Source organism: Stigmatopora argus, chromosome 1 (genome assembly GCF_051989625.1).
Source record: "Stigmatopora argus isolate UIUO_Sarg chromosome 1, RoL_Sarg_1.0, whole genome shotgun sequence".
Classification (NCBI taxonomy): domain Eukaryota; kingdom Metazoa; phylum Chordata; class Actinopteri; order Syngnathiformes; family Syngnathidae; genus Stigmatopora; species Stigmatopora argus.
Genome location: NC_135387.1, coordinates 26,939,704 through 26,951,775, shown reverse-complemented (window position 1 = coordinate 26,951,775; position 12,072 = coordinate 26,939,704). Strand labels below are relative to the sequence as shown.

The 12,072-nt window shown below is 41.0% G+C and overlaps 1 protein-coding gene across 1 annotated transcript in view; it reads left to right on the top strand.

Annotated features, from left to right (window-relative positions):
- Positions 1 to 948: 948 nt before the first annotated feature.
- The window catches only part of mtcl2 (microtubule crosslinking factor 2), a 42,949-nt gene continuing 31,825 nt past the window's right edge, over positions 949 to 12,072 (top strand). Inside the window, exons 1-3 of the mRNA XM_077613489.1 lie at positions 949 to 2,194; positions 5,040 to 5,141; positions 6,009 to 6,131. Of these exons, the coding sequence (XP_077469615.1) occupies positions 1,316 to 2,194; positions 5,040 to 5,141; positions 6,009 to 6,131 (1,104 nt within the window). The 5' untranslated portion in view covers positions 949 to 1,315. The remainder of the gene's footprint in view (positions 2,195 to 5,039; positions 5,142 to 6,008; positions 6,132 to 12,072) is intronic.

Below are 12,072 nucleotides of genomic sequence, written 5' to 3'. Positions count from 1 at the left end.
GAACAGATATTCATAAAGATATCTTACAATAAAAATGAGATACACGTAAACCAGTAGAAATAATAACAATGACAATTTCAATATGGGAAATACAAATAATTGTCATGAATAAAAATATACTTGTACACACCGTTTTTTTGTCAAGACTTCGAAATGAAAATTAATTACTAACTTACACTTTTTGAATATTTTCTTAAGAGTTGGAAATATATATATATATAAAACTGCTGCCAAAATAATCAAAAATCGTATTTCGTAGTGGGCAAAGAGAATTTTAAGATTGTATGACCCCTTTTCCTACTGAAATTTATTTCTAATGCTCTTCAAATAGTTTTCTTTTTTTCTGTAGTTAAATCTTGCAAAGAAATAAAAAACAGCAAATCAACTATTATTCACTTTTTCGTTTTGTGGACTGACGAAAAGATTATTTGACTGGCCGCTAGAGTGCAGTGTCTCCCTTGGAGAGAGGTTTTAAAAATCCAAAAAATATTGAATAGAGACAATAAAAACACTTAATCTACATCGCTGTTATTCATCTAATGCGACAAGTTTTGGAACCTATTAACCATGAAAAACATGCATGCTTGTCTGATTGAACACTTAAATTGTTATTTTTCATCGTGCCCAGCAATTAACTGGCAACCAATTCAAGTCGGCCCATAGTTGGCTTGGATAGGCTTGTTGTGAGTATATAAGCATAACGAAAAATGAATAAAAACTAAAACGGGCTGAATATTGACTTTTAAAATGGGAACATTTCGTCTCAACCTTTGCTACAACATGACACAAATATTTCCCCCAAAACACAGTAGCGTTTATTGAAATATTGCTGGCATTGAATTCGTAGCGAAAGTGCGATTCTTACACATGGCTCTATTAATTTGCACTGGGAGTTGTAATTTGGCCTGTTTTTTTTTATTGAAGTGGGTGGGTTTTACGGCGTGATTGGGCTGGAGAGCGTCTTTCCGATCTGGCAACCCCGCCTACTAGTCCTCACGCACAACTCCTGGAAGGCAGGCAGACACCGTTGGACGATAATAGCGAAAATTCAGCTTTTTATTTATTTTTAATTATTTAACCACATCATAATTTCACTGTCCAGGCACCGTCGTCAATACGCGTTAATTTCATTGAATTACCGAGTTTTTTTTCCTCCAGCCAGCGGAAGCTTTTCAACGTAGCCAAGCCACGGTTGTGTCTCCTTTTGTCTGTTCGCCGTTGTTGATTCATTCAAGCTGAACTTGTGCCTCTCGACAACAACAACAACGGTTGCTTCCGTTTTTTTCTCATTTCGGCTCGGCTTGAAGCGGAATGAATGACCAAGTCAAAGGAGTCTGATGTCCACAATCCCCCGGCTCACCTCTCCTTCGCTTCCCCGAAGGAACGGAGGCTCCATCTCCGGCACAAGATGGAAAGCGAAGGCGGGGGGGAGAGCTCGGACAGCGGGCGGACGCAGCACGCGGAGATGCCCGCCATGCTCTTAGCTCAGGCGGGGAAGAAGAAGAAGACTCACCGGGCTCCTTCGCCGGCTAGACCCAAGGATGTGCCCGGGTGGTCCCTGGCCAAAATCCGCGGTGGTATCGGAGTCCCCGGTCTGAACGTTAAGCCGGGAGCTTTACACATTTCCAGGCGGAGCCCTATTGGAAGTGTAAAAGAGGGGAAAAGCGTTAGCAAATCGGCGGCGGGGAAGTCTTCCGCCTGCTCGCCGGTCGTGGCGGCGTCGGCGGCCGGGAAGGCCAAAAGTGGCGGCGGAACGGGCGCGAGGAGGAAGGCGTCGGACGCTAGCATCGCCTCCGACGACCTGTCCAAGGATTCCGGCTGCGGTGTCGGCAAGCTGTCGCTCACAGACAGCGGTTCGGAATTGTCCGAGTGCGGCTCCGACGAGCAAAAAGTGTCCAGCAGTAGTGACGCCGAGTCGAGGAGCAGTCGAGGCGGCGGCCCGGAGGGGGACAACTTGAACGGCGACGGAACGGCCGAGAGCCGGCAGCCGGCCAAGAGGCACCAGGATGGCCGGGTGTTGTGCGTTGGGCTTGAGGCCGGCGAGCAGTTGACGGCGGAGGAACGGTCGCTCGCTTCGGTGCCGGCGAGCACCTCGCTGGCCTTCTCAGACCTCACCGAGGAGTTGGTGGACGGAATGCACGAGGAGTTGGTCCGGGAAATTGAGGAGCTGAGATCCGAGAATGATTATCTGAAAGTAAGTCACATCCTGAACACTTTTTATTCATAGGGGTTTGGGTTGGGAACGGGAATGTGACCCTGATCGGAAGTGGAATCGGAATTTATTGGAAATGGAATCGGAATTGATCGGAAATCGAATCGGAACTGATCAGAAATCGAATCGGAACTGATCGGAAATCGAATCGGAATTGATTGGAAATTGATCGGAATTGATCGGAAATGGAATTGGAATTGATTGGAAATAGAATCGGAATTGATCGGAAATGGAATCGGAATTGATCGGAAATGGAATCGGAACTGATCGGAAATGGAATCGGAATTAATCGGAACTGAACGGAAATCGAATTGGAATTGATCGCAAATCGAATCTGAATTGATCGCAAATCGAATCAGAACTGATCGGAAATCAAATTGGAATTGATCGGAATTCGAATCTGAATTGATCGGGAATCGAATCGGAACTGATCGGAAATCGAATCGGAATTGATTCAAAATCAGGCCCAATTGCGTCGTTTTCAGAGGATGGGAATCGGTTGAAAAAGATAGTTAAAAAATATATTATTATTTTTTCTATGGCAGTTAATGAGTTAAGGTAAGAAAATAATACATTGAAACAGACAAAATATTGTTTATTTTTTGGCACTACTAATTTCCTGCGTTTCCTGTGTTCTTGCCTTCCTATTTCCCGTTCCACCCTTAATTCATATCTTAATTTCTTTCCTGGACGAATTATCAGTTGTGCTAAAGTCACTTTGGCGCCGTTTAAAGCACAATAGCACTTCTGTTTTCCCTCAATAATAAACACAGTTCTGTTTTCATTCGCTTCTGTTCAAGTGTTTTGCAGCACTGCATTCGTGAATCGACTACACTTATTATCAAATTAGTATTTCAATAGTCAATGAATCGTTGCAGCCCATCGCCCTTGAAATTATCATTATCTTAACTCACGAGCCTTATATGGCTCTTGATGGGTGGATTTGGCTCTCTGCCAACCTTTAAGGCGGGGGTGGGGGTTGTCAAACTCTGTTTAGTTCCTGGGCCACATTAATGGCAACTAGATCTCATGTGGGCCGGACCACTTTCTTTTTGGCCCAAAAAGCCGCTCCCCAGTCCTCCGCTTGCTACTAGAACTCAGCTTTGAAGTAAAAAAAAATATATATGTATTTTATTTTTAAATAGGGGAGACCCTACTTTGCGGTTTTTCGTTTATCGCGGCCATGTCTGGTCTACATTAATTGTGATAATCGAGGGATTACTGTACTTGTATTGTACTCGAATCCCACGATTTTATTGTTTATACTTTGGATAGACACACCCTGCCAACAGCTGCTCTAGATTTATATCTTAGGATATAGTACACACAGACACATACACAGTTTTGCTTTGTTTGGATCCAACAGTAGCTGACCTAGTAAATAATTGGACTTTTATTCCTGCGGTCATGCTCATTTTTGCTTCTATATGCTTTCGGGCATTCACTCTAGCTGTTAAAAAAATAATAAAATATAAATAATATACACACAGAATAAAAATTAGACAGGACAAATATAATTTAAAAAAGAATACAGTATTTTTATAGTTCTTTTGAAGACAACCTAACCAAGTGATAGCCCGGTGTTCGAGTGGTTTGCGCATCGGCCTCGCCGTTCTTAGATCGTGTACGGTCGATTGGTCGCCGGTCTTTTGGTTGCCGTCTTTTGGTGGCGGTCTTTTGGTGGCGGTCTTTTGGTGGCGGTCTTTTGGTGGCGGTCTTTTGGTTGCCCCGACCGCGACAACGGGCGACCAACGTGAAGGGCCCGTTTTTACGCACCAATCGAATCATGGAATCGTGTCAAGAGTATTTAAAAATGAAAGATTCTTAACTGATGTAGTTGTACGATAAGAATCATTTAGGTTACGTTTCGCCTGTGCATGGTTGCGTGTGCGGTCGATTGGTCGCCGGTCTTTTGGTCGCCGTCTTTTGGTCGCAGCCTTTTGGTCGCCTGGACCGCGACAACGGGCGACCAAAAGACCGGCGACCAAAAGACCAGCGACCAAAAGACCGACGACCAAAAGACCGGCGACAAAACAAGGTAAAACAACACGGTCTACGCATCAATAAAAGCCAACAATGGCCATGAGCAGTTTCACTGAGCCGACGTGTGAGCGTATAAGAGTCTGTATGTACATGCGCTGTCCCTTTTAAGAAGGTACGTCAGTCAGGGTCTTAACAAGTTCTCCAACAAAAAACAATAAAAGTCCAGGAAATTTGGAGCTTTTCTTTAGCCTAATAATTAACAGGGCATTAAGTATGACTAAATAGTCATTCGCAGTTTGTATTTTGGGAATTTGAGCAACGATTTAAATGGTAATTATCAATAACCTTCCGGGCGACCAAAAGATCGGCGACCAATCGACCGTGTACCTCTTAGATCGAGGGTTCAATCCCAGGTTCAGACCTTCCTGTGTGGAGTTGCGCGTTCTCTCCAGGCTTGCGTGGCTTTTCTTTGCCTACTCCCACATTTCCAAAACATGCATGCTGGACTAACAGCACTCTAGATTGTCCATATTGTGAATGATTGTTTAATTGTTAATTAATATAGTATCATATTATCATGAAATAAGTTGTTTACACATATATTGCTATACGGTGTGTTTCATTTTGTTGTGATTTTTCAGGCCATGTTTACATGTAATAAGAAAATCAGTGACAAGATGTCATTTTAATTGAATAGAATGTATTTCACAGTTTGAACTTTGTTTGCTGTTTACATTGCATATGTTTGAGATATAGTTTTGGAGGAGACTTAATGATTATTATTATTGTTGTCTTATACGAAACCTAAAAAGATGGACGAGTCACTCTTCCTTTCTGTTTCCAGGACGAGATGGAAGAGCTAAGATCTGAAATGCTAGAGATGCGAGACATGTACATGGAGGATGACGTCTACCAGCTCCAGGAACTGCGGCAACAACTGGAACAGGTGCGTGCCCATCTGCTAGGGGCGTGGCAATCTGTCACCATGGTGATAGATTGCCATACAGTTAGGCCTTGAGATACAAGCTTAATGCGTTCCGGGACCAAGATCACATGTGTTTTCCCATAGGAATGAACTCAATACAAATTAATCCGTTCCCACCCTCCGAAAAAAACACCAAAAACGGGATATCTTTGTATTTGTTCTAATTTACTATCTACTCACAAAGTAACAAATACAGTGGCACCTCGAGATATGAGCTTAATGCGTTCCGAGACTGAGCTCGTATGTCGATTTTCTCGTAACTCAAATGAACGTTTCCCATAGAAATGAACTAAAAACAAATTAATTCGTTCCAACCCTCTGAAAAAAACACCCAAAACAGGATATTGGATTGGAGAAAATGTTTTATTTGTTCTAATTCGCCATCTATTAGCAAAGTAACAAATAACTTGTGGTTTAATAGTACTAAAATGTGTTTAATAGAACTAAAATTAGACGGATTTCGGGGAAGGGTAGAGAGAGGGGGGCACTTTTTGCATGGCAACGCGCTCGTAACATAACATAAACAAATTTAAATGGACTTTGATTACGATGCAGACACACTGAAAAATAAATTTAATCTAACCTTACACTAAACTTAATTCTAATTTTGTTTTAAATTTGGATACCTTTCTTCTCCCGGGTTGGCTTTATTTGCCCCGCCTCCACCCTGACTTTCAGATGCAACCTATTGAGGGTTGTTTGAGTTTTCAGTCCAATTCTTTTCAAGGTCACCCACGAAGGATTGACAATTAAGTTTTGGTTGTAATTTCTTTCTGAGCTACTGGAAAATGCGTCTTTGTTGAAAAGAGTTTTTTTTTTTACGGGCAGGCAAACAAGACCTGCCGCATCCTGCAGTACCGGCTACGAAAGGCAGAGCGGCGCTCCCTCCGAGTGGCCCAGACGGGACAAGTGGACGGCGAACTGATCCGAACGCTGGAGCAGGATGTCAAAGTGAGTGTTTGCGTCAAAGCTCTCGTCTATTATCATGAGCGGAAAGCTTCTTAATGTATTGGCTAAAGACACGTCATAGCCTAGATTTAAATTGAATCTAATCTAAATGGGGCTTCGTGTGATTACCTGCAGGTTGGGACTGTTTTTTATTTCAGCTTTGTTAACTCATTGACCAAAATGGAATACAGTACAGTCTTCCCTCGATTATCGCGAGTTCACTTATCGCAAAATAACTTCTTCGCGATTTTTTTCTGCTAGTAATTATTTTAAAAAACTCAAATTTAAGTTCATAAAAATGTGAAAATCCACGCTGAAACTCGTAAGCAGAAGCCACTTTTGCTACTAGGTCTCAGCACTGAAGGGGAAAAAAAGTTATAATAGGGGTGACCCTACTTGGCGATTTTTCGATGATCGCGGCCATGTCTGGTCTACATTAACCGCGATATTTGAGGGATAACTGTATTTTTTATTTTTTATTTTATTTTTTATTTTATATTTTAACGAAAGGAATGGCTGAACGTTAAGACCAAGCGTATGTATACATGCATGTGTATATTTATTTATATATATATATGTATGTATATATTTCAGCAACATGTGTATTTATTTATTTATTCATTAACTTATTTATTACCTATTTATGTCTAAAATATATTTTCCTGTGTCTGTATTCTCACCCTCTTGCTACTGTGACAGTGAAATTTACCGAATAGGGGATGAATAAAGTTATCTAATCTAATATTTCAATATGATAGGAATTATGATGAAAGAAAGTCATTCACTCAAAGTAGAATGTCTTTTTATCAATCCAGGAACTTGTGCAGATCGATTAGATTTTTTTTTTTACACACTAGTGGTGTAATTCAGATCAGTACGGGGGAAAATTTGGGCGAATCAAGAAGGAAATGGTGGCTTTATTTACAGTCTGAATTTTGAGAGAAAAGTCAGACATTCTGAATAAAGGCAGAATTAGGACTTTGAAGTCAGAATCTTTTTCATCTTCATTGGCCCTAATATAAAAAAATATCTAAATTCTGAGATTAGAGTGAGAAATCGGAATTTAAAGGCTGGACTATTCTGAGATGATAGTCGAAAGTCTGAGAATAAAGTGAGGAATCTGGATTTCAAATGAGAAATTTGACTTTCAGGAGAATTCTTGAGAATAAAGTCAGAATTGTGGCGTTCAATTCCTGGGAAATTCTGAGATTAGGGTCAGAAATCTGAATTTAAAGTCAAGACTTCTGAGATGAAAGTCTGAGAGTAAAGTGAGGAATCTGGATTGCAAATGAGAAATTTGACTTCTGAGAAGAAACTCCGAATTCTGACGTTAAATTCAGGAACATTCTGATCTTAAAATCACAATGGTGACGTTAAAGTCCCAATTCAACCTTGGCCACCCTTTTTATTCCTTCAGTGGCCCAATTCCCCTTCATCTCCTTTTACAGTGCAAATACACTATTGGCTATCATAAAGAATTAAAAGCAGCACTCAGCCTCAAAACCTGATCCTTTTCCTCATTTGGCCCCCAAAAAAATCCATGAGCCATCCCGCTTTTCTTACAAGTCCAACATATTTCCCTCAAATAACCGTGCTCATGGGATGACCTCATTTTTTTCCACCCGCTGCGCTGAGGTCACGCTTCCTGCTTTAAAATCATTTGCTTTGACTCATGACAGTTCGAAAATTCAAACCAGCCACTCAGAATCAGCCACGAGATTGGGAAGAAGATTCCAATCGGAAAAGAGTTTCCAGGGGGATTCGTAGGAGTTGATCTGAAACCAAATGAACTTTCAACTGGAAGGAAAAATGGCAAAGTTATGCTTGAATCAGGTCCACAACACACGATTTAAAGGGTGTTCCTGATGTCCAAAATGGTCACGTACACGTGGACAGAGTAGCAAAGTAGTGAAAAAGGACACCGGAGGGAGACACAAGCTGACATGGCTTTGTGTCCCGCAACAACACGAGCGATTGTCGCCTTGTCTGCGAGGGCGGAATTCTGGCGGGGGTTCAAGTTACACCACATTGTGTGGCACTGGTTTTCTAGTAGAGCTGCCACAAAACAAAAAGTTTTTGCAACAAGATCAATCTTTTGCCGTGGCTTTTCTCAGGGCTTTATATTCAACCTTTAAAATGTGGGCTGGACTTTGAATATCATGGAAGTAGATTGTTATGAAACCAGAATAGAATTTTTGTTGTTGGAACAAACCTGTCCCGTTGAGCTGCGTAGACCACATGTGTCAAAGTGGTGGCCCGGGGGCCAAATCTGGCTCGCTGTATCATTTTGTGTGGCCCGGGAAAGTAAATCATGAGTGCCGCCGACTTTCTGTTTTAGGATCAAATTCAAATGAAGACTATAGATGTATATTGGATTTCCTGATTTTCCCACTTTTAAATCAATAATTATAATTTTTTAATCTTTTTTTTCTGTGTTTTTAGTTCAAAAATCATTTTGTAAAATCTAAAAATATATTAAAAAGCTCAAATAAACGTTGTTTTAGATCTATTAAAAAAATGAATATTCAGGGCTTTTAATCCAGTTCTTTTAATCCATTTCTAAAAATAAAAAATCTAAATATTATATCTAAAATGGTCCGGCCCACATGAAATCGAGTTAACTTTAATGCGGCCCGCGAACCAACCCGAGTCTGACACACTTGGCGTAGACATTAAAACTCCAAATAGGAGTTTTTGTCGGATTCGAATGGGGTTTTGATGGACCGCCATCGTGGTTTTTATTTTAGATCTACTGATTATCGGTGCCGATATTTGGACATTTGACGTACTGTATTTTCTCGCATATCCGCTGTATTTGTCGCTAAAAAATGATGACTGAATGGAGGGTACGGCTTATATGCGCACAAATTGGACTTGACATGCACCAAACTGCAAGGTGACAAAGCCGAAACGCCATAACACAAGACAATGTGGCCGATACGGTCATTTATTTCAAAATAGAGAAAAGATAAACAGATAAAAAGCTTAACAAAATGTATTTAGAAATCTAAAAAAAATTGTATCTTGCATAAAACGTGAAAAAACTCACCTTTGCCGGCCATTGCTACGGACACACTTCCTGGTTGTACTGCTCACGTGACTTCTCTTTTAAATTTTTCTACGTGCAGGCAACACCCTTTCGGAATGTGCTATCCAACAGACCATCCTTTCGATTCATACAGTATCTCAGAAATACTATATATGCCAGCATGCACCTTCTACAGGGGAAATGGAGTCGGGGGCTGCTTACCGCAGTTGCGGCTAAATATTGATCCATATATAAGGCGCACTGTCAGCTTTCCACGATAACGCACTCGTAACGGAACAAACAAATTTAAATTAACTTGAATTAATATATACAGACACACTCAAACATACGTTTAATGTAACTTTACACAAAACTGAATTCTAATTTAGTTTTAGTTTGTTTTTACCTTTGTTTTCCGGGTTAGCTGTTTGCCACGCCTCCACCCTCACGTTCGCTATCAATGGGCTGTTTGCTGTTGTATTCCCTTCAAAATATCCCGAAAATGATGCACACAAATGTCCTCACAATAGGATAACGCATGACCACTTGCCAACGAGAAGTAGTCTTGAATGAGCGATCGCGGGAGCTAACAGGCTAAGGAATGAATAACAGCCTACCCACGTATTGATTGTGGGTAATGAAGTTTTATTCTGAGAAAGGGTGCCATTGGCTATCGGTGTTGTGTGCACGAGTATACTTCATTACCCAGAAAGCCCTCTTTTTGCCCGCGCATGCGCATGGTCGATGCTAGGAGAAACTCGTCTGAATTAATCGTTCAGTGCTCGTAGATATCTGTTATACATCAAAGAGATGCGGCAAATAAGACATTGCGCTACAATGATAAACAGCCACTCATGTCATGGCCACCTGGCTTTCTCGCATCTCGAAATTTTAATCGTATCTAGGGCGAATTATTTGATCAAAATTTTCATCGTATCTCGAGCATCTCGTAGGTAGAGCTGCTCGTAGGTCGAGGTACCACTGTATTCCCTATTAAATCCATGAATATGGTGGGGAAAATTGTGAATTGGGGCGGCTTATACGAGAGAAATTGTAAAATTCGACGATTTTAAGGCAATTTTAAGGGTGTAGCTTCTACGTGGAGGGGGCTAAAATGCGAGAAAATACAGTACGTCAAACCAAATAAAAATGTCCAAAAACAAATCAGATTAAAAAGGAATAAGAGTATGAAACGGCTCACTAAAGCAGTTTTGGACTACTATATGTTAGTCAATAAACTCTCTAAACAGTTCACTGCCAATCAACCAATGTCAGCATTTCACTTGGGAGCGCCAACTTGACCTCGACATTTTGAGTGTAACAAAACGGAGTTGATCTGCTTTAGCTAATTGGCTTAACTACTGCTTCGGCTGGAAGGCACTGATCTCATCCCCTCATTCCAATTTTAGTGTGTGTGTGTTTGTGTGTTTATGTGTGTGTGTGTGTGTGTGTGTGTTTATGTGTGTGTGTGTGTGTGTGTGTTTGTGTGTTTGTGTGTGTGTGGTGTGAAAACGCTCACGACGGAAGAAGCGCACACAGTTGACGTTTGTCAGGCCACGCTTCTTTTGAAAGGCGTCACATGTCACTGTTGATTTTCTAAAGCGTATTCCAGTCTGCCACCACGGGACTGGGACCCTAACCCCGGCGCGTTCCCAGGACAAAGACGAATCTCCTTGAACGTCTGACATCATTTCCTGTTCCACTCACACACTGCTCTCATTCCCACAGACAGTTTGCAGGGAATTTGCCATACAGTAGACAGGATGTAGCCAGTAAATGTTTCCCTTGGACTCAATGCAAAGCAATGTAGAAGATGTCATTTTTGTTTTTGTTTTTGAAAGTGTTGCAAAGTAGGGACGTCCCCATACTGATTTATTTTGACCTACAATTTTGGGATTTTCTTCTTTTTTTTTTTCAAAATATGTTTGCCAGAACTTTACGTCCTGGATCTCATCTAGGCTGGACCAGTTAACTTACTGGCAGCCATTGACGTTGATAGGTTCACCATTAGGCATTCCCAAATGCCGCCGAAAATAAAACAGACATCTGACTCATAGCTGGGTTCTTGCAAGAGAGAATCGATCCTCACGCGCCTTCGGACAAGATCATTCTGTTCACTCGATGTCTCTCTTGCTAATTTATTTCATAAGATTTAACAACATGCATCACAGAAGTCTAAACAATTGAGAGTCTCTTAACAATTTACAGTTCTCCGAATCTTCCCAAGAACGCTTGATGTGAACCATCTTCAGAAGCCGATGCTTCTCAAAACAATTTACAGTTCTCTTGATGTGAACCGTAGTCTCGAGAAGTCCAGGTGCAAAAGGGGAGTGACCTTCAAGTTGTTTTGGTTAACTTTGGAGCGAGCATTACTCTTGCAAGAGATGTATTAAAATGCCTTTTATTAATGTCAATAACTCTAAAAATAAAGCAAAGCATTCTTCATTGCAAGCACATATATATAATGATTAATATTCAAGCACATTTATAATAATGATTAATATTCCTAATAAAGCAAAGCATTCTTCATTGCAAGCAAATTTATAATAATGATAACCCTAACAGACGTCCAATCCGCTTTGTTTGTTCGTTCGCCCCTCCCAGTCAAAATGGATTGGACGTCTAGCGCCGTCAATGGCACTGAAAATTGAGCATACAGTCCCAGTTTAAGTGAATTGGACATCTATCCTTGTCAATAGTAGTTCATTTTGGGTCACTTTTTTTGTTCACTTCCATTTTTGGGTACTCATAGGTCACTTCCTGTAAATTTGGGATCCTTTCCTATTGATTTTAAGGGACTTTTTGGAATTCTTGTCGTTCGTTTGTCGCTTCCAGCTCATTTTTGGGCATTTCCAGTTTACTTCCTGATGATTGGCTGCCATTGAAGACGCCATTTTGACGGAAGGGGGCAAATGA